Source organism: Aythya marila (genome assembly GCF_965140915.1).
Source record: "Aythya marila genome assembly, chromosome: Z".
In the NCBI taxonomy this organism is placed as follows: Eukaryota; Metazoa; Chordata; class Aves; order Anseriformes; family Anatidae; genus Aythya; species Aythya marila.
In genome coordinates this window covers 22,386,246-22,407,631 of record NC_139080.1, presented here as the reverse complement: position 1 = coordinate 22,407,631, position 21,386 = coordinate 22,386,246, and the positions used below count along the sequence as shown (strand labels likewise).

The 21,386-nt window shown below is 36.2% G+C and overlaps 1 protein-coding gene across 1 annotated transcript in view; it reads right to left on the bottom strand.

The window, feature by feature from the left end:
- LOC309889789 (spliceosome-associated protein CWC27 homolog) overlaps window positions 1-18,014 on the bottom strand; it is a gene marked incomplete at its 5' end in the record, with an annotated part of 40,160 nt that extends 22,146 nt beyond the window's left edge. Inside the window, 3 exons of the mRNA XM_082782817.1 lie at window positions 1,223-1,332; window positions 14,228-14,325; window positions 17,995-18,014. Coding sequence (XP_082638943.1) covers window positions 1,223-1,332; window positions 14,228-14,325; window positions 17,995-18,014 — 228 coding nt within the window. The remainder of the gene's footprint in view (window positions 1-1,222; window positions 1,333-14,227; window positions 14,326-17,994) is intronic.
- Window positions 18,015-21,386: the final 3,372 nt, after the last annotated feature.

Below are 21,386 nucleotides of genomic sequence, written 5' to 3'. Positions count from 1 at the left end.
CTTGTACAGAAGACAGAAGATAGAACTGCATTGTAGGACCAGGTAGGAGGTTTGCAAGGCTAGAAGAGGCCCACCACAAATGAAATGGCATACGAGAACTTGATTATTAATTATTGAAGAGTCAATGATGTTGATGACCAGATGACTGATTATTGATGAATAGTTTCTAACAAGGCTACATAAATAAAAATTAAGATGACTAAAATATCTTGTCAACTTATCTTGTTTTCCTAGGATGTCCAGGAAAGGGCTGATCCAAATTCACTAGAAGTGGTTTTAAATTCCTTGATCCACTTTGCCAACCGATCTTTAGTACTCTTTAATGAAGTGAACAGACTTCTAAATGTACAAAGTTTCCACAAAGTTCTTAGTTTAGAGCTAAATCAGCTTGCTGCAAATATAAAGATTTGCCAGCCACTGCTTTGAAGTTTTTAAGCCTCAAGTTTCCAATCTCTCTGGCTTCAACAATTGAATACGAACATCTTTGTAACTGAATTGACACGCACTTAAAGACCCATGCATCTGACGCACCGCATAGATTTTACATTAATGTAAAATCTTCAGAGGTATTTTCATATATTTAACCGTTTCAAACTTGTCTATTTTAGAAAAATAAACACAAATATTTATGTCAAACTTTAAGTTGATTACATTTGCATACTGAAGTCTATATACATGTTGACTGCAAAATATTTTTAATTATATTTAAAAATGGTTTTCTTTTTATAGTTCAGTTAAAAACTTTTTTTTTTCACTTCAAAATGCCTAATGTGATGGATGAATTTGATCTATAAAACATTATATAAACTGTAAAAAAAAACAGCACTTTGGAGAGATGCCAAATAAGCAAACTTCTGTCCCAGTCCTATCTTACAGCAAGCTACAGAGCCAAGGAAAGCATTGTAGAGAAATGCAAACTCTCGTAAACATCATCAAAGATACCTCTGTGTGGGTAGCTTTTCCTTCTGGAATATTTTAGTGACTAAACTGATTATACTTTCAAAAATACATAAAAACTTCGTTTATCAGTGTATCTGGGTAATCTATAGGTGATCAGAGTACACACTCATACAGGTATACTTATTATTGTTTGGGAATAGACAAATTCTTTTTATAGAAAAAGAAACATGGGATTTTTAATCTTCATTTTTACACAAGTGAAGAAATAATAGTTTTCAGAACTCTTTCTGGAATCTTATTCCGTAGTTTTTCAAACAATTACCTGATCTTCACGAGAAACGCCTTTCTTTGGCTGCTGCTTCCGCTTGTCTTCATATTTTCTCTTCTCCTGAAGGTATTCTTCAACAACACTATTTGGAGCAGGTTCCTCTTCTGAATAAGGAAACATATATGGTTAAACAAAATAAATTTACGTTTATAATTTAGTAGCATTTTGGAGAACATTTGTGACTTCTGAAATACCAAGCACAACACTTCCATAAAATGTTTCAGCTGTATTGCTTTCTCAGCAAATAGAATGATTTGCTACTTGCTGAAATGAAAAACAAAACACTGTATTGGGCAGAGAATGAGTCCAAAAATTTTTGTTTCAATTTTATTTTACCACCGAGCCAGGGAAAGGAGGGTAACAAAAATAAATACTCTGATGGTAAGATGAGAAATAAGAACTTGCTGAAATTCCTTTAACAAATTTACCATTGTTTCTGAACACTTTTCACGGAGCAGCCAAACTGGTATGTTGTATTAATGTTCTGGAGCTATGGAAAAATTGCTAGTTTTTCTGTTTTGTAGGTTGAAAAATCTATAAATCAAACCCTTGATATTTAGATGATAGCTGACAGCTACACAGAGATGATTTCTATTTCCATAATAAATTTCCCTCTCACTTCTAAAGTTTTCTATAAAGTCTCTATAAGTTTTCTATAAAGTCTAAATGCAGCATGTCATAATAAGAGGGAATAAATTTGTAGTAGTTGTATCTACATATCAAATATATTTGTTTACATATCCCTATAAATAGAATCTCTTATTTCTTTGTTATCCTAATTTGTATGTTGCATGCATATATTTGAAGAGTAACTGGCAAAACATTTCCATCAAATATACAAAAAACTGCTTTTTCCCCGTTTTCCTCTTGACAGCTTGGATATAATGAGGAGCAGACAGAGAATTAGTGAAGAAAGAAAGAAATGTCATCTTCTATAAGGACCAAACAAGACAAATGCATATACACAGACGTTTGGGGATGGTTAAACAGCTGAATGAATGAAATAAAATCTACTGTAAAATCTCATGCAGCATAATATTGGAGGAACTAAAGAGGATAACAAAGTACAGTATAAAACTACAAGTCATAATGGCTCAGATTCATCTTTACCCCCTTTGTGTCAAACTTTTCTACTAATTACTAAAATATATTCTTAATTCAAGACCAACCCCTTGTGAACACTAGTTTATGCATAGATGTGTGTATCAAATCAAACTTGTTGACTGTGGGAAAACAATATACTGCCTTATATATACATATACTATATTGCTACATAAATAGAGACTAAATATTAGTGAAAATATTAGCTAGATACCTAAAATCCATGAGATTTCCTATAGAAAACAACCTTTCAGGTGACATTTACCTAAAGGGGTGTTTTGAAAAGAATCCTGTCTACCCCATAGTAATTATAATTGTTCAGTTATGACAAGTGAAAAATATGGGAAGAGTGTTCTTGAAAATACCAGTCTCAACCTGGCAATAAACATTATAGTGCTGTGATCCAAATTTTAGTATACATATGCTGAAATTAAAGTCACGATTCTTAGTCACACATGTCTTTTGAATAAGATTTTAATTTAATCTAGTAGAGCTCAAATATAATTCTCATACATATAGGTTAAATTCCCCTGAAGTATGTGTTTGTGTATTTTTATCACCCTCATATGGTTGTCACTTACTGTTAACACAAATGATTTAAATTTCAGTTTAAGCTTTCTCTTAAGATGATTGTTTCTTGGGTCTTTGTCTGTCATAATTTTTATAATCCTCAATTTCATTTACTCTGCCTCCTAGGAAAGCCTTTTCACAAGTCAGACGAACAATAATCAGATCCACCTGAACTAACTACTAACTTCAGAGTGAGTCAACCAAAACTGTTATGCACTTGTATGCATCATATTTTTGTACCTTTTGTTACAAAAACTTAAAGATATGCTTGCATTTTTCCATGAGGCCTTAGAACTTATTACTCCACATTAAAAGCAAGTAACATAACAGGAAGGATTTTCAATAGCTGTTAAAACAACGGGTTTCTAACACATTTTAAAACAACTCACAACCATAAACACTGTCTATTTGTTAATATAAACAAAATATTCAGCTTTCATAAGTAGTGAGTCTTTGAAAAAAATATTTTGTGTCTGCATGAACAAACTCAGGTAACTACCAAAGAAAAGAAAGTGTCTGGAAGAGAGTTGTTGGTTGAAAGTACCATTTTAAAGTGTAAAATACGGTTTCAAAATGCAAAAGCAGATTGCACAGCTACTATTTCATTTCTGCTAGTCAGCATCCCACAGCCAATCCAAATCTTTCATATTTGAGTTGAAAAAAGAGGAACCACAGCGTTATAGATGGACTACACCTTCACATTGAGCAGGGTAAATTTAGGACCAGCTTGTTGATCCAAAGTATAAAGATCATTACATTAGCTTTAATATATTTAAGCTTCAAACTCCTTAATCTAAGAGCATTTATTCAGATAAAACTGAATGAAACAACGACATGAAGGCACTGTGATGAAATAACATAAAAATGTCTTATTTAAGTAGTGTAGGATGCAGAAAATAGTAGTTTAAGTTAGAGAGAATTTGCACATGTGCCTTACAGCCATCAAATCAGGATGTGTAAATTGCATCAGGCAAAGAAAGATTTTTTTCTTTAGTTTAAATAAAATTATGTGTATATTACATCATTAGGTTGCTCTGCTGGAGGGTAGGAAGTCCCTGCAGTGGGACCTGGACAAGATGGGTCAATGGACAGAGCCAATGGGATGAGGTTCAACTTGGCTATGTGCCAAGTCCTACACTTTGACCACAACAACCCCATGCAGTGCTACAGGTTTGGGGCAGAGTGGCTGGAAAGCTCTGCAGAGAAAAGGGATCTGGGGGTGTTAATCAAAGCTCACCTGAACACGAGCCGTCAGTGTGCCCAGGTGGCCAAGAAGGCCAGCGGCATCCTGGCTTGTGTCAGGAATAGTGCAGCCAGCGGGACCAGGGAGGTGATCGTCCCCCTGTGCTCTGCTCTGGTGAGACCGCACCTTCAGTGCTGTGTTCAGCTTTGGGCCCCTCACTGCAAGAAGGGCATCAAGGCCCTGTAGTGTGTCCAGAGCAGGGCTATGAAGCTGGTGAAGGGCCTGGAACACAAGTCCCATGGGGAGCAGCTGAGGGTACTGGGGGTGTTTAGTGTGGAGAAGAGAAGGCTCAGGGGAGACCTTACGGCTCTCTACAACTACCTGAAATGAAGGTAGCTTCAATGGGGGAATGAAGGAGTTGGGAGCTGTGGGCTGGCCTCTTCTTGCAGATAACGAGTGATAGGACACAAGGGAATGGTCTTAAGTTGTGCCAGGGGAAGTTGAGGTTGGAAATGAGGAGACATTTCTTCTCAGAAGGAGTAGTCAGGAATTGGAATGGGTTGCCCAGGGAGATGGTGGAGTCACTGTCCCCGGGGGTGTTTAAGGAAAGTTTGGACATGGTGCTTAGGACATGGTTTTGTGGGTGACATTGGTAGTAGGATGGTTGGACCAGATGATCTTGGAGATCTTTTCCAACCTTAATGATTCTATGATTCTAGGGAAAGTTAGGGAAAACAAAAAGAAAAAAACCCACAACACTTTCTTTACTGAAAATACACTTCATTCTTAGGTATATTTCTAAGTATATTACACATAAAATGCATACCATATATATATTAATAGTAAAAAAATATATATATAATTTCTAAGTATATTGCTACTGTCTCTTAGCTAGCCTGAATTACCACCAAGAAACCCTTCATTCTCCTGTGACATAAACTTCAGCATTTGTGTAATTTATATTTTTTTCAGGTAGATGCTTCTATCCCGAAATATTCCTTTAGGGAATAACAGATGCCAACATGATGATGTAATCTATCCTCATAGTTTGTTTTTAAGCCATGGTTTCCAATGATAGCCTGAAACTAAAGATGAGATTCATAAGTTTTTAAACCAGAAATGACGAGATTGATTTAAAAAAAAATACAGAAGGGTTTATTTTTATCACATTTAAATTAGGAACAGTTCAAATGATGTCAGTTTCTAAATACAAAATTGCAAAAGTATAACAAAGACCTGAGAACTTGTTCTAAGGGTGGTGAACTGAATGCCAGTCAGTTCAGAACAGGAAGTGGAGCAAAAGACAAAGCTTGATAAAAAAGTTTTAAAATTCATTCCTACAGCACCTGGTAAATCAAATAGTGTAGTAAACACTCAACAGAAGTTGCATCAGACAACTTCAATTTCACAAACTGTAACTGAATTTTACCTTCCACTTTACAATAAACAGTAAATATTAGTTCTAGGCCTGCTAACTGTGGTAGATCAGAAAAATATGATCCTTTTTTAAGCTGACATTCATTTCTCAGCTTGATGTTCACTTACCAAGATTCAAATTCTGTCGTTAACGTAGGAAACATTGTCTTTACATGCACAACAGTTGCTGATGTGCATGGTAAGGTACCAGTATTTTTCAGCCAAATCCTTTACTGACCGTATGCATACAAATGTCCACAGTACTTCGGTTCTTTACAATTTTGTTATTTGTATCAGTGTTAGAAAAACAACTTGTAAAAACATCTGTCCTTGTAATAAAGGAAGCAGAACCCATGTAAGACCCAGAGATTTTATTCCCTTATTAAGGGAGAGATAATGAAGCTATGCATAAAACATTTGTTGGAATGAAAATCAGTTTCATTTGCTGCAAGTATTACCAGAAACACACTGATCTTCAGAAGGGAAGAAATGATGTATTGTGACAGAGAAAAATGCATGCTGTTTCTTAAGGTTTAATGTCAGCACACCAACTCACAAAAAAACACCTTCCATGCTGACGAGAGCCAATGAAAGAATTTTGATGTTTTTCGCTTGATAAGGTACAGCTAATATGAAGATTTTTAGACAACTAGGCATAAGTATCTTACATTACAAAACATTTCTGACAAAACTAATCCCATTAACTCTTGTGATGCATTTAGCATTTAGAATTATTAGTTCATGCATAACCAAGGTAAGATAACAAGGAAAGTGCACAAAACAATCAGAGGCAAATCAGTTAACATTTGACAGCATCTCAGCTGTATTCACATTTAACTTGGATAAAACATTTTGTTTTTTAGAAGACCAATTGGATGTAAATACAATGAATGCATGGTATAGCTAGACTAAACACTAAATGGGAGAAGAGAAAACTGAAAAACCCTGGCCAATTTCTTGTTTGAACTGAAAGTTATGACTGAATGTTTTTGTGCCTTAAAATACAAGGCCTAAAACACATTGGTTTTACAGCACTGAAATTTCAGCTTTTCAGAAGTCAACTTACATTGCATTCTTCTGAAATGATAGAGGCATGAAGTGTTGATTTTAAAAAATAATGAATGAGAGTTAAATCTTGATATTTTTTCTTCCAGAAAATAGGACTTACAAAAAAAAATCCTTACAAATTACAAAAAAAAAAAAAAATATATATAAAAAAATCAAAAAATCTGATATTTCTTAATATTTCAGGAATTCAAATGGAATTCCTACCAGAAGTGATGGATGCAGAACACAAAGCCCACTTCTATAATTAAGACCTAAGAGGGATAATACACTTCTTCCAGAACCCAGGAAGAATTTTTCTTCCAGCATTAAATAGTGTCTATGAGAAAAATAACATTAATTTATTGTAAAGTAACATAAAAATAAATATTCTGGAATATACAATGTGAATTAATATTATTATGCTTGAAAGTATTTATAACATACTCTACGGTATGTTTCTGATAATAACTGTCTGATTTTACTTGTGGTTTCCTTCACACCTTAAACTGTTATTCAGTTATTGTCATTACAGTTCTGGCCTTGTTAAAATCCTGAAGAGCCACTGAAGATTACTACTGAAGTCAAAGTTGGCTTACAGTGAGATTTTTGTCCTCTTTTCTTTAGCAAGCAGCGAAAGAAGAGGGAGAAGCATTTACTTTGGCAGACAAGAGACAGAATATGGATGCTGCGTATTATTTTAGGACAGATAAAATGAGAAAAAATAGAAATGGAAATAGTGAAAGAAAACAAAAACGTTTGCAGTAGTGACATACTCAGGATGTACACTTTGATATAATGCAGATACACTGTACATGTATATACCATGAAATCTTAATATCTAACACATTTATGCCACAGAATTGCCAAACCAAAAAAATTTGCAGTTTTCACAGTGTTTTTAAGGGTGCATGACTCTCTTAAAGTCTCAGACCTCAAGAAAGCATCTTGACAGGACTTAAAACAATTCTTTAAGTACCACTGACATTACCCAAAGTTAATAATAAAACAGAAATAAAACATAATCTTAAACTGGTATCCTTGCTAGCTTTGTAGAGTTTTCTGAACACTTCAAGCATTCAATTCAACTACTACAATTAAAAACAAAGTAGAAAATATTTTGTGCCCCAGTAGGATTCTTACATTTAAGTGTTGTTTTTTTATATTAGTTGTTAGGGTATTATTCTGTGACTTTTTTGTTTTCTCATATGTGATAATTAAATTTTTTCATCTAAAGATTATCACAGAGTTTACAAAAAATATTCTAATAAGAAAAATTAAAATACTACTTTAAAACTATTTAAAACCAACATGTAGTTAAAAAACAGATGGTATTTCTCTAAAGCAAATTTCAAGTATATTCACAGGTTTACACAATATAACTTTTAAGTATATCTTTTTTCAAATACTTGATTAAGTACTTCAAAATGCTGAAGTAATTCAGCACTCAAATTAAAATGTTTGATGTAATTTCTGGCATCAATGCAGCAAATGTCACATAAAAGAAAAATATCTTATTTAAACTAAGGTCTTGACAGCAGTCTGGCATAGTCAACAATCTTATTCACAGACTGGAAGGCTGGTTATAATCAAACATGTAAGGGGGGAATTAGTTTTTTTTTTTTTTTTTTTAAATCTCTATCCTCTTGAAACAATGTAAACACTTAAATTTTCACCCCACAATCCTCCTTAATTAGTCTAATGCTCTGAATTTGGAAAAAAAAAAAAAGAACAAAACATAGTATGTAAAAAGAACAATTTAAAGATGTGATACCAATACTAATCTGCCAGTGGATGTGTCTTTTCTCGATCCATTCATCAGCCAGTACCTTAACCTCAGTTTTAGCCCTGATCCTGTAAAAGGTCCAGTATGACCTAGGCCTCACTCTCATCCTGTTTTGTGCTCTTCAGTTAATTTCTATCCGTACGCTTGCAAATTTTGGCTGAGATGCAGTGTTTATTAATCAAGCAGAATACCATATTAATGCAGTTGCATAGCTTCTGAACTAGTATTTTTTTCCTAAAGAAGCCAGCTCAGAACATAAGCAGACACTGCGTAAGTGTCTGCATCATCTGCATAGACATACCTGATCCAGCATGTCACAACTCATTCTCCATTCCACACTCCCCCAAGAGGACAGGGAAAGAAACAGTGGAAAAATCTCTTGCTATGGTCACAGAATCATAGAGCATCCCAAGTTGGAAGGGAACCACAAGGATCGAGTCCAACTCCTGGGTCGCCAAAGGACCAATCATTCGCTCAGTCACTGCTTGACAGTAGACTGTTTTAAATATATGCAATTTCTTGAATGTAAACTAATGCAGAATAGGTAAACTTTTACACATTTGGTAAATAATCTTGCTCTTGAGAGCTCTACTTTGCTGATGAAAGCTCAGGTTGATTAAAAATTCACCAAGTGAACTAAGATAAATGCTTTTAATGAGATAAACGTCCCCCCAAAATTTGGGGGCAAAATTATTTGCTCAGGTACTACACTGTGTTTTACTGCTCTTAGATTTTATTCAAGCTAAGTGTTTCACGATTCTTTTGTGCTATCCTTAAATTGTAAATGGTTGTATACAGTAAAGTATCTTTCTTAATTCCTTGTATTTACCATTGTAAATACTTAAGATTCCACAACAGCCTACCTAAACTCCATACATCTTTGAATAACTCCTAATGAGTTAATCTTGCCTTCCGCTGTCTTCTTTTTCTGTTTGTATCTAATTGCTCCACATTTTTTTGGTGGTATGATACTTGGAACCAAGTGCAGTAATATAACTGTTCTTTTACAATTAACACCTTTGTAGCAACAAGATCACAGCTGCATCACATACAAATTCATGCCCATTTTTTTCTAGTATAAACCTGAAACAGTTTACACCACCATGGTTCTCCCAATTTATTAAACTTGTGAAATTATTTTTCTTTAAAGAAATATTAAAACTTCAATATGACTCTCAATTTTCAGTGTCATTTTTCACATCTTTTTCCCCTTCCCTAATCTAGTACTTCCTGTACTAAAATCATTAGTGACATTCACTTTTGTTTGTTGATGATTAACAAATTCAGTTTTCTAATAATGCTTTCCCAATAGTCATAGGATCCAGTGTGAATACTCAATCCTGTTTTAATTTAATACATACCATCCATAAATTATGACTGAGATGATGTTACACAGAACAAAGTTTTATTTTAAGATATTACATCATGCTAGTATTATAAAACCTTACAAACAACTCCAAGTGTTTCCACAATTAATATAATTAAGCAAGTTTAGAGGTCTTTGCTCAATGATATCACACTTCTTAAATTTCTATTACAATATTACTGCAAGGCAGTAGCATTAGGTTTGCAGTCACAGGCTGGTACTTAGATTTCTAACATAAATTCAAAATTTTAACCAGCATCTTGTTTAAAACGGATGCTTTAGAACTCAAATGTTCTAAAAGACTTTAGAGATAATGCGAGTATTTGGCTAGAGTGGAAATGGGAAACTTCAGAAAAACTGCTTTTCGCTCCAGGATGGAAACAGAAGTTTTCTTTTGAGTAAAGACATTTAAAGACATTAAAAACATTTTTTTTTAATTCAGAGAGTTAGATCTGAATCACTTTGTGTCTTTAGGTCACCTGTTGTTGTAATGATGAAACTCATGAAAGACAGTAAAACCTTGGGTATTTCAATTTTAGCAAATAACACTGTGAAACAGGAACAAAACAGTTTTGCTGAGACCCTGATCAGCTCAATACATACTCTTTGGACTGTTTCATTTTGGACTACCAGTTGGAACTCATCAGGTGTGCTCCTGGAACACAGCTTCCACTGTGGCATCATCCAAAAGCACACATCTGGTCTGTGGTAAAGACACTGTGTAGATCTGTGTTTTAGCTAATATTCCTATTAAAATTTCAACTCTTCCCTGCTGTTCTTGAAGTACACAAGCTCTTTCACCTATTACCAGAAACTTAGCTATCACACAACTGTACTTGCTCTTTCCATGCAGATTATAAGTTTTGTATGATTCAAGTGACAACAAATTGCTAGGCATGTGAATGACATTTAAAGAAGGATTTTGAAAAAGCAGTGGGTAGACTATGGAAGTGAAAATTGGCCATTTTAAACTCCTCTGCAAGACCATATCAAGCATGTCTAATCAGTCTCGTTTGAGTCTCATTATGAGTCTCTAATGAATCTCATTTACTCTTTTGGTGTGCATCTTGTAACAGCAGTTTCTCTACCATCAGGAATATTTACTTCCTTTGATCATATGATGAATTACACTTCTTTGTGTAACACTTCATCAAAAAAGAAAACAGTATTAGGATCTTGACCTGCTTGTTTCAGGATGTAGATAACTCACTTGAGTATCAGTATAAGCTATGAGTATATTGAGTATTGAGTTTATATTGAGTACCAGTACAAGCAACAAAACAAGGACAGTAATACCTTACTCAATAATTTTGGCAGACCTACAACCAAGAGTTTATTTTAACTGCATGATTTAAACAGTGATGCTAAACACAATACCTTCCCTAGTGCTTCCACCTAACTACCATCACTGTTAGCAAGATGCTTAGCTTCTCCTCCCCCACAAAACCTTCTTCCAAGTCACATCTTATATTTCTTTTGATTTATTAAGAAGTTGTTCTTCACAGAATCTAGAAACACAACATCTAAGCCCATCCCACCCACAAGACAGGCTCAACCTTTTTTAAACTAGTCTTAAGAAGTATTTGCCTAATCTTCTGTTGCAGAGTTCCACTCTGTAGGTCATCAAGTCCAATAGAAGTTTTCCCTAACATTTAACCTAAATCCCTTTAGCTGTAATTGAAACCTATTATCTCTTGTCTTCTCCACTGGAATTACAAAGAATAATTTCCTCTCCATGGTAGCCTTTAACATTCTTGAAGGTATTTAACATGGCTTCCTTTACAAAGTCATCTCTGCTCTAAACTAAACAGCCACTCTTCCTACAGTGTTCAAATGTTATGCTTTCCAGATCGTCACTGATGTTACTCTCTTCTTTGTTCCTTTAATAAATCTCAATATCTTTTTTTTCCAAGTGGAATGGCCAAAACTGAGCAATATATTAGAGATGAAGACTTGCTCAGATTGAACGAGTCTCTCTGGCATACAACATGCTACTTTACACATTTTATGTTGTTTTTTGAGTCTTTTTCAATAGCATGGCACTATATTTATTAGTTTATAAGTTGCATAAGTGCTACCTAACATCTTGAATTTATACAACTGATCATTTCTAAGAGAGACACAAGCCACTTACTATCATTTTTTTCCACCAGACCTCCCCCTTTCTTAAGCACATATTCCATTTACCTTTACGTGGTTTTAATCTTCTATGAACTAATTCAATCTACTAATCCAATACAAAATTGGAACAAAAAAGGAACAGCTTTCTTCCAACTTAACAAACCAAATCATGTCAGTAAAAGCTTCAACACAGACCAGGGCTAGTGCAAGGGAAGACAGCCATCCAGCTCTTCATTTTGACAACTGCATGTGAAAATACATAGTTAGTGCTTAAATTTGCATTTTTTCTTATTTTCCTTTTGTCTTCCCCTTCCCTGACCAATATGTTTTTTTAGTCCAGAAAATTGAATAAAGGTAATCTGCTGTCTTCTCCAGACCACTGATAAACAGATTCCTGGGAATCCTGCTTTCCAGTTTGATTACAAACAATTCTCTTAAAGAATTCTTTTAATATTTTATTAATGTTAATGTCTCCGGGACTGCTTGAGCCAATTCTGGTATGCTTCACTGAATTCCATCAAGTTTGAATGATTTTAATGCATCTGATTTATCTAAGTAGTCTCTAGTTTGCTTTTTCTGTACCCAAATACTTCCTTTATGTCACTGATCGTATGTAAGCATACGAACAAAGCTGACTGCTATGCTAAGGACTGAATTAAAAGAAGCATTCAAGCTCAGTTCCTTCTTGTTTTGCCAAAGAAAACCAACTCTTTTCTTGCTTATTCTTCTCTTGTTACTGTATTTTCATTAATCATTTTGCCCTTCACTATTTGCATCTCATTTAACATCTTCTTCATTTTGTCTTCAATTTTAGAATATGTTTATTTTCATAATTTTCACTTAGGTACTCCAAGAACCCTCTGAATAGTTTCTTTCCTGCCATATATCTTTTTCAACAGGTACTGAAACAGACAAATACTTATGCTCTGACAGTACTCACAAAAAGGAAAACAAGGACTATTTTTACCATTAATTCTTACCTACAGTTCTTCAACAGGTTAATCTCGTACCTGCTATTTAATTCAATGAAATAAAAAAAACACACACACATACACACACAACAACCCCCGCCAAACAGCTGATACATAAAGCCCCCATTCCTTCTTTCCCCATCCCATACCTGTCCTTGAATAAAAGGTATCATTCAATATTGTGCCACAGTTGTATCTACCAGTGGTATCCAAGTATTAATTTAGTCTGTCACCGTAAAGTGGATTTCCTCAAATTATTCTACAGTAAGTCCTCTGACGTAACTGGCACCAGAACAGGGATAATGTTTAAGCAATGGTATTACAATTGCCATACATGGCACTACTCTTTATCATTTATCATATATGTACATAAGAACTACTCTCTTTTCTACACTTCCACTTGCAGTTCCTTTTTTAACGTGTCCAATGACTGCATTCAGTGTCTTGCCAACAAGAGCTTATATTTATTTAGTGACAGTATGATTCCTAGAAGCTTTTCAGAGCCACTACTTTGTATAATATGGTGACAGATTTCATATACAAGTTCCAGATACTGTATTTTTTAATTTGCCAAACTGGTTATTGATCAAGCTCAGAGATTCAAGAGAATCCATAACATTTCCTAACAATTGTTATGCTTCCTACTTTCGAATTTGTATAAAAAATGATATGATAAACGATACAGAGTAGAGTAATGGAAATTTTTCTGGCAATGACTTCACATTTTCTTTCAGATTTTTTATGTTGTTTGAGAACTGGACTAAGAACCCACTCCAGAAATGTGTATAGCAACTCCAGAGTTGCCTGTTTTTTTTGTTTTTTTTTTCAGTTCAGCTAACGAAGTGTTAAATCCTTATTCACTAAAAATGCAATTTACCCATTATATACTTAACAATCTGTGTGCATTTAGTAAGAAATGGAATGTAAAATTATTCTGATAAAAAGTGGGCATCCGAAGATCCCATTTTGCTAAGGTTTATGAAAAACAAACATGTAACTGACTTGATTTTAAGTTCCCTTGCTATCATTCGGAAGAGGTACAGAAGTTTGAAGTCAATATCTTTGAGTTCAGAGTTAATCGTGTGTACCTTTAAGTACCTTTCCAAGTTGGACAGTCAGGAATACTTTCCATTTTGGAGGTCAGAATAGGTAGGTCCCCATTAAAGAATTAAATCAGTTATCTGAAAAAAATTATTTCAAATACAGAAGCCTGCCCAACTATACATATGTAACTGAAGAACATTTGAAAAGAACAAATGCTACCTGTCTAATTTATTTATATACCAGTATCCGTTCATTCTTAAGGAAAACTAATTTTATGGGGGAAAAAAACCACAACATTTCAACAATATATCCATCTGAAACACAAAACTATTAAACAACTTTAAAACTGTATTGTTAACTGGAGATCCACACAACACCTGCTATATTATAATCTTACCTTCCTTTTCTTTGGGTTTTAAAGCTTGCTCTTCTTTTTTTTGCTTTGCCTCCAGCAGTTCACGTTTCAGCTGTCGTGCTTCTTTCCGTAGCTCCTCACTGCAAAGGGAAAAATATTTACAAGAATTTAATCTTTTAGGAATGTAAAGCCACTCAGGAGAAACAGAATCAAAATTAATGGGCAGTAAATCTCTGATATAAACAAAGAGAATGTACTGACTCACTGATGCTAGGAAGATGGCTTAAAAATCAATTAGAACCTAGAAAAGTTCATATTTTCATCAGCAAAGACAACAAAAGAACATAACAGATGACTTATTTTAAGAGCCCATTAGAAATATGTCAAGGATATGAATAATAAAACAAAGAACTCCCATCTGTATTTTTAATTTAATATTGTAATATTAAGCTATAAGAACCACACAAAGAGATTTTGAAAGAGAGGCAGTGCCAAATAAATATTACATGTATTCTCTAATTCAGTTTCCTGAAGTAATAAATTCTAGCATCCTGGGTTTCTTAGATGGACAGACAATGCAGTTGCTACATACCAAAGACATGACAAGTATGCCAGGAAAAAATATTATATATGAAAATTAATTTAGTTTTAAAATGTTACAACAAATAACCAGAAATAACTAGAAAGAAGAAACCAAAAGTTTGCAAGACTGTGTATTAACATCAAATACAATGTCTGTCTTCACTGAATCACAAGATAGCTGAGGTTGGAATGGATGTCTGAACACCATCCAGTCCAAGTGACCTTCTCAAAGCAGGGCCAATCAATGCAGATTGCTTAGGGCGCTGTCCAGTCAGGACTTCAAATATCCAGAGATGGAGTCTCCACAACCTCTCTGGGTAACCTGTTCCACTGCTTGACCACCCTCAGTGTGAAAAAGCTTTTTTTGTACATTTAAGTGGAATTTCTTGAATTTCAGTTCATGTCTATTTATGCTGTTCATACTGGTTACCAGTATGAAAGAACTGGTAACTGCTTCAAGTTTTTCTGTGTCAGAACCTGTATTTTCCACTTTTTCCAAAATGTAAGTTTTCATTTATTTAGTATTCAAAGTCAGTGCATAACAAAAATAGCTACAATGCAGGAATATGCCATGCAAGCACCTTCCTGCAGCTCCGTTATTACAATGTTACTTTCCTTAAGCAAAGACTTGGTACTATGGGATAATGACTTCTTTCAAATTTTATTTTCATTTGTGTATGTACAAAGACAGAGCTTGTGAAAAGTACTAGAAGTCTGTCATTGCAAAGGTACTCAAAAAATCAACCACAGCAGTAAATCTTAATTTTTAATTGGCAGAAATGATACTGAGGAAGTTTAACAACTTTTACATGAGAATACAGCTGTACTTTTCTATCCTGATTTAAAAAACAAAAACAAAAAACAAGGGAAGTGTTAGGAGACTTTGTAAACCCAAATTACTCTCTAACATTTATGTAAATTTTGGATAATGCAGTAAGCAAGCTGTATCACTACACCAATCTAGTATATTACAAGAAGGTATTTCTTACAGAATCCTGGCAAAATAACATACGTATCAATTAAAATTACACATCTGAAATATTTATAGCAATAAAAATTAAAAAGATTATTCAGTTCTCATTAAAAGTGGCAGCAAAAAGCTTGTGAAGATATCCCAGGTGCCTGGTAACTATAGGATTTCTTCTCTGTATTTCTATGTATATAGTATGCTGCCAGGTACAATACAACTCTGCTCTCTCTCTTCCTCCTGGAAGAAACTAATTCTTCTTTGCAACTCAGCAAGAGTGCATTACAAATGGCACTTATAATACAACAGTCCAGCACATCAAAAGGCTTTCTGTAAGAGGGACACACTCTCAGTTATCTTAAAGTATGTGGAAGAAGAAGAACCTATGTCTTGATAACTATTCAGCCTTCCTATCTCCCTTTTGTTTTTCCAGTGGAAAGAGGTTTCTGTACAGAACACAGAAGGTCCTAATTCCTTTACAGCCTAATTATAAAGTAATTTTTCAAGCTCCCTCTATGATCAGTACTAGGTCAAAATACGACTTTGATATTTGGCTTCAAGAGTATAGACTCTGAACTTCCTACATTTTTTATTTCTAGGGTCACTTCACAAAGTTAGGTAGGTGAGAGAGGCGATTCAAAAAACCTACATGCGAAGGAGGAAGCCCCAAGAACTGATTAATAGGAAAGCCAGAAGCCAGACTTACTGGTGTAGAATGAGAAATAACCAACTTCTTGAAATGGAAAACCATTAAATTGATGAAGTACAGCATAATCAAAATAAGGGACTACAAATCAGCCTGTACCTGCACACTTCATATTTGAAGCATAGGTCTTTCTGTGCAGTAAATTTGCTGACATTTTATATACCTTCGCATTTCTCAGCTTGTAGGCACTGCACTGTTGCCTCTTGTCACTGGAAAGTTTCTGTCACTGCAGAGGCATAGCTGTGTCTGGTGTAGGCTCTTCTCACTGCCTTCTTGATCCCACTGTTATGCTACAGACTTTTCTCTTGCTCTCACTCATTCTTCTTCCTCTTCTTTCCCCTTCCTGTAGTCTGTAATGTTTCCTCCCTCCCTCAGCACAGACTTCCAAAACATGTGCAATCACTTCCCTAGCCTACTCATCCCCTCATCCACAAATGGAATGCAACGAAATAAAACACAACTTCATTTTTGCTTCCTTAAGTGGCAGTACAAGTGTTACATACAAATCATTTCCTCCCCAAATTTCATTTTTTGAAATTTTGAAATGCAACTCATTCTTTCAAAATTCTAATCTTTTATCTCCATATTTTGCAAAGAGCAGTTCAATAAAATTGCTTAAGTACCAAGCTGGATTCTGGCTTGGAGATACTCCTTCTAAACATGGAGCAAATTTCCAAATAGCAGTGATTTTTATTGCTTTTGGATGTGAAGTACATTTTACAGTAAATAAAAGCCGTAACTTTCCATAACTTCTGAAATACTGGCTAGCACTAGCTTATATGTAAACAACAGCTTTTAACCTTTTATCTGAAGTTGCTTAGCCTAAGTATTTTTCTCAAATTACTACAATCTCTTGTCTACATAACCCTCAGTATCTTTTTCTGACTGAAGTCCTGAAAGATAACAGCTGTTAAACAACTTTACAAAAGGCTTATACTATTCTACGGCCAAGCATAATGGTCATCAACTATCTCAACCATCTGTTCCATATTCGAGATCAAGCAAAAAATAACTGTATATGTGTACATGTGTATATATGCATGCATATGTGTAATAAATTATATATTGAATGTTTCTGAAAACAAGAATTATAGACAGTATTTATTTTCTCCAACATTACCAAAACTCTCTAGGAAAGTTAGCTCGAAGAAGCACTATGAGAAAAAAAATATCTGCAGAAAATTAAGGAAAACAGTTTCAGAAGAAAATGTGTAACTCCAGAATTCTTAGTTGACTTCCTGAAAAAGAATTAAATTGTTTTATCTAGAAAATCTTAAAGGGATCAAGTCTAGGAATTCATTTTAATTCTTGGCTCAACTGTGGATTCGTATCAATTTGACTGATGGGAACTCCACAATCTAGATACTATGAAAACTTGGGGCACTGCAGGTTGATCTCTTATTTCACCTTTAAGACACCATGCATGGGGAAACTATCATCTTTCCTACAGTTACCTCAGTCACTACTCAGGTTTCTCTTCAGCAAGCTAAGTAATTTATATTTCTTCAAGTTAAAAGAAATGATATTTTCCTAACTTTAATCACTTCTCTTTACCTCAGAACTTCCTGCACCATTTCCAGAATCCTGTTGGAACACAGACTTCAAAATTAGACACATCGAGGGGTGCTAACATTCCGGTAGCGCTCTGCTAATCGCATACTTGGTACCTTAGCTTTAACTCACAATGGAATACAATGAAATACAGAAGAATACAATGTCATGGCTTCACTGAGCACTCACATTATTTCCCCAAGTGACTCTAAATCCATCTCTTATCCAATTATTTCCAAGATGTCACTCAGAGGTTTTACTATGCAGCAGATACATTTATGATTTCCAACTGTATAACCTGGCATTTAGTTGCATTTTAAGATTTTTGTTGCATTCTGACCACTTGCTATTCACAGAATCACACAGAATCATCTAGGTTGGAAGAGACCTCCAAAATCACCGAGTCCAACCTCTGACCTAACACTAACAAGTCCTCCACTAAACCATATCACTAAGCTCTACATCTAAACGTCTTTTAAAGACCTCCAGGGATGGTGACTCAATCACTTCCCTAGGCAGCCCATTCCAATAATGCCTAACAACCCTCTCAGCAAAGAAGTTCTTCATAATATACAACCTAAACCTCCCTGGCGCAACTTTAGCCCATTCCCCCCTGTCCTGTCACCAGGCACGTGGGAGAACAGACCAACCCCCACCTCGCTACAGCCTCCTTTAAGGTACCTGTAGAGTGAGATAAGGTTGCCCCTGAGACTCCTCCAGGCTGAACAATCCCAGCTCCCTCAGCTGCTCCAGACCCCTCACCAGCTTTGTTGCCCTTCTCTGGACTCTTCTGAGCACCTTGATGTCCTTCTTGTAGCAAGAGGCCCAAAACTGAACACAGTACTCGAGGTGCGGCCTCACCAGAGCTGAGTACAGGGGAACAATCACTTCTCTCACCCTGCTGGCCACACCGTTTCTTATGCAAGCCAGGCTGCTGTTGGCCTTCTTGGCCACCTGAGCACACTGCTGGCTCATATTCAGCCGACTATCCACCATCACTCCCAGGTCCTTCTCTGCCTGGCAGCTTTCCAACCACTCCTCTCCCAGCCTGTAGCTCTGCTTGGGGTTGTTGTGCCCCAGGTGCAGGACCCGGCACTTGGCCTTGTTGAACTTCATGCAGTTGGCCTCAGCCCATCGGTGCAGCCTATGCAGATCCTCCTGCAGAGCTTTCCTACCCTCAAGCAGATCGACACACGCACCTAACTTGGTGTCATCTGCGAACTTACTGAGGGTGCACTCGATGCCCTCGTCCAGATCATCGATGAAGATATTAAAGAGGACCGACCCCAGCACCGAGCCCTGGGGGACTCCAATAGTGACTGGCCTCCAACTGGATTTAAATCCATTCTACTCTGGGCCCAGCTACCCAGCCAGTTTATAACACAATTAATTTGATTCAAATTATTTGCAACAGTTTGTCCTCCTGTACCCTAATATTTTCTTATAAAGACTTTTTCTCTTTTTAAATAAACACAAGAACAGCAGTGGATCGTAAAGTAATCCTTGGTACAAATCTGCCTGTACTACAAACACTGTACTAACTCAGTTATTTTTATAAATAAAAAAAAAAGGTCAACTCTTTAAAACAGTATTGTCCCATCCCTCCACTTTCTCCAAAAGGCAACATAGTTAATCTACTAATTACAAAATTATACTAACCAGCACTGTTTATAACTTTAGTCTATTTTTTTCCTGATGAGTGTACCGAACAAAGCATTCTGTCCCATATAGATCATATCACAGAACAGCTTGGGTTGGAAGGGTCCTTAAATATCATCCAGTTCCAACCCCTCTGCATGGGCAGGGATGCTACACACCAGACCAAGTTGCTCAAAGCCCCATCCAACTTGGTCTTGAACACCTCCAAGGATCCACAAGTTCTCTGGGCAACCTGTTCTAGTGCCTCTGTGAAAATAAATTCTTCCTAATATCTAATCCAAACCAACACTCTTGTAATGTAAACCCATTCTGCCTTGTACTGAGATTGTCTGTCTGAGCAAAAAGTTTATCTCCGTCTTCTTTATAAGTTCCCCTCTAGATTTTGAAAAGCTGCAATGAGGTCACCCTGGAGCCTTCTCTTCTGTAGGCTGGACGGCCCCAGCTCTCCCTGCCTTTCACAGGAGAGGTGCTCCAGCCCCTTGATCATTCTTGTGGGTCTTATTTTAATAAGCCCATTTCCTTCTTGTGCTGCCCCCAGAACTGAATGCAGCACACCAGATGGTCTCACGAGAGCAGAATAGACAGGGAGAATCACCTCCTTCCATCTGCTGGCCATGCTTCTCTTGATGCATCCCAGGGTACATATATGTGGTTGGCTTTCTGGGCTGCAAGCACACGCTACTGGCTCATGTTGAGCTTCTCATTAACCAACACCCCCAGGTCCTTTTCCTCAGGGCTGCTCTCAATCCATTCTCTGCCCAGCCTGTATCGGTGCTTGGGATTGCCCTGATCCAGGAGCAGGACCTTGCACTTAGCCTTGTTGAACTGCATGATGTTTGCAGAGACCCACCTCTCAAGACTGCCCTGGTCCCTCTGGATGGCATCCCTTCCTTCCAGCATGTCAACCGCACCACACAGCTTAGTGTCATTAGCAAACTTGCTGAGGGTGTACGGGTGTACTCTATTCCACTGTCCATGTCACTGACAAAGATGTTAAACAGCGCCCATCCCAATACTGACCTCTGAAGAACACCATCTGGACATTGAGCCATTGACTGCAACTCTTTGAGTGTGACCATCCAGCTAATTCCTTACCCACTGAGTGGTCCATACGTCAAATCTATGTCTCTCCAATTTAAAGACAAGGATATTACGGAGGACAGTGTCAAACACTTTGTACAAGTCCAGTTAGATGATGACAGTTGCTCTTCCCCTATCCACCAGTGCTGTAACCCTGTCACAGCATACCTTTTGCCATTTTTAGATTATGAAATGGCTGTTCTCCAATTCTTTGTAATCTCTTTAATTTTCCTGTATTTACTAAAAACTAACATTTGTAGAACAGAAAGCATTCAATTTTTCACCAAAGTCCTTGCATTTAAGTTAGCTAGGCCTCTTGTCTGTAAATGTTTAATTTTAAAAGATGTTGCCCATCTTCTCCCTTGACAGTGTACCTGAACTTTTTATTCTACTCACATAATGCATGCACTACTTTCCACACCTAGAACATAAACACTTATTGAATATCTTTTTAGTTTTCTATATAATGATTTTGCCACTTTAATGGCCAGCTGAACTTGATCCAGCAGTGTGCCCAGGTGGCCAAGAAAGTCAATGCCATCCTGGCCTGCACCAGAAATAGTGTGGCCAGCTACACTGCTGTGACCTAGGGAAGGGATTGCCTCCTTGTACAAGGCAGTGGTAAGACCGCACCTTGAATATTGTGTTTTAGGACC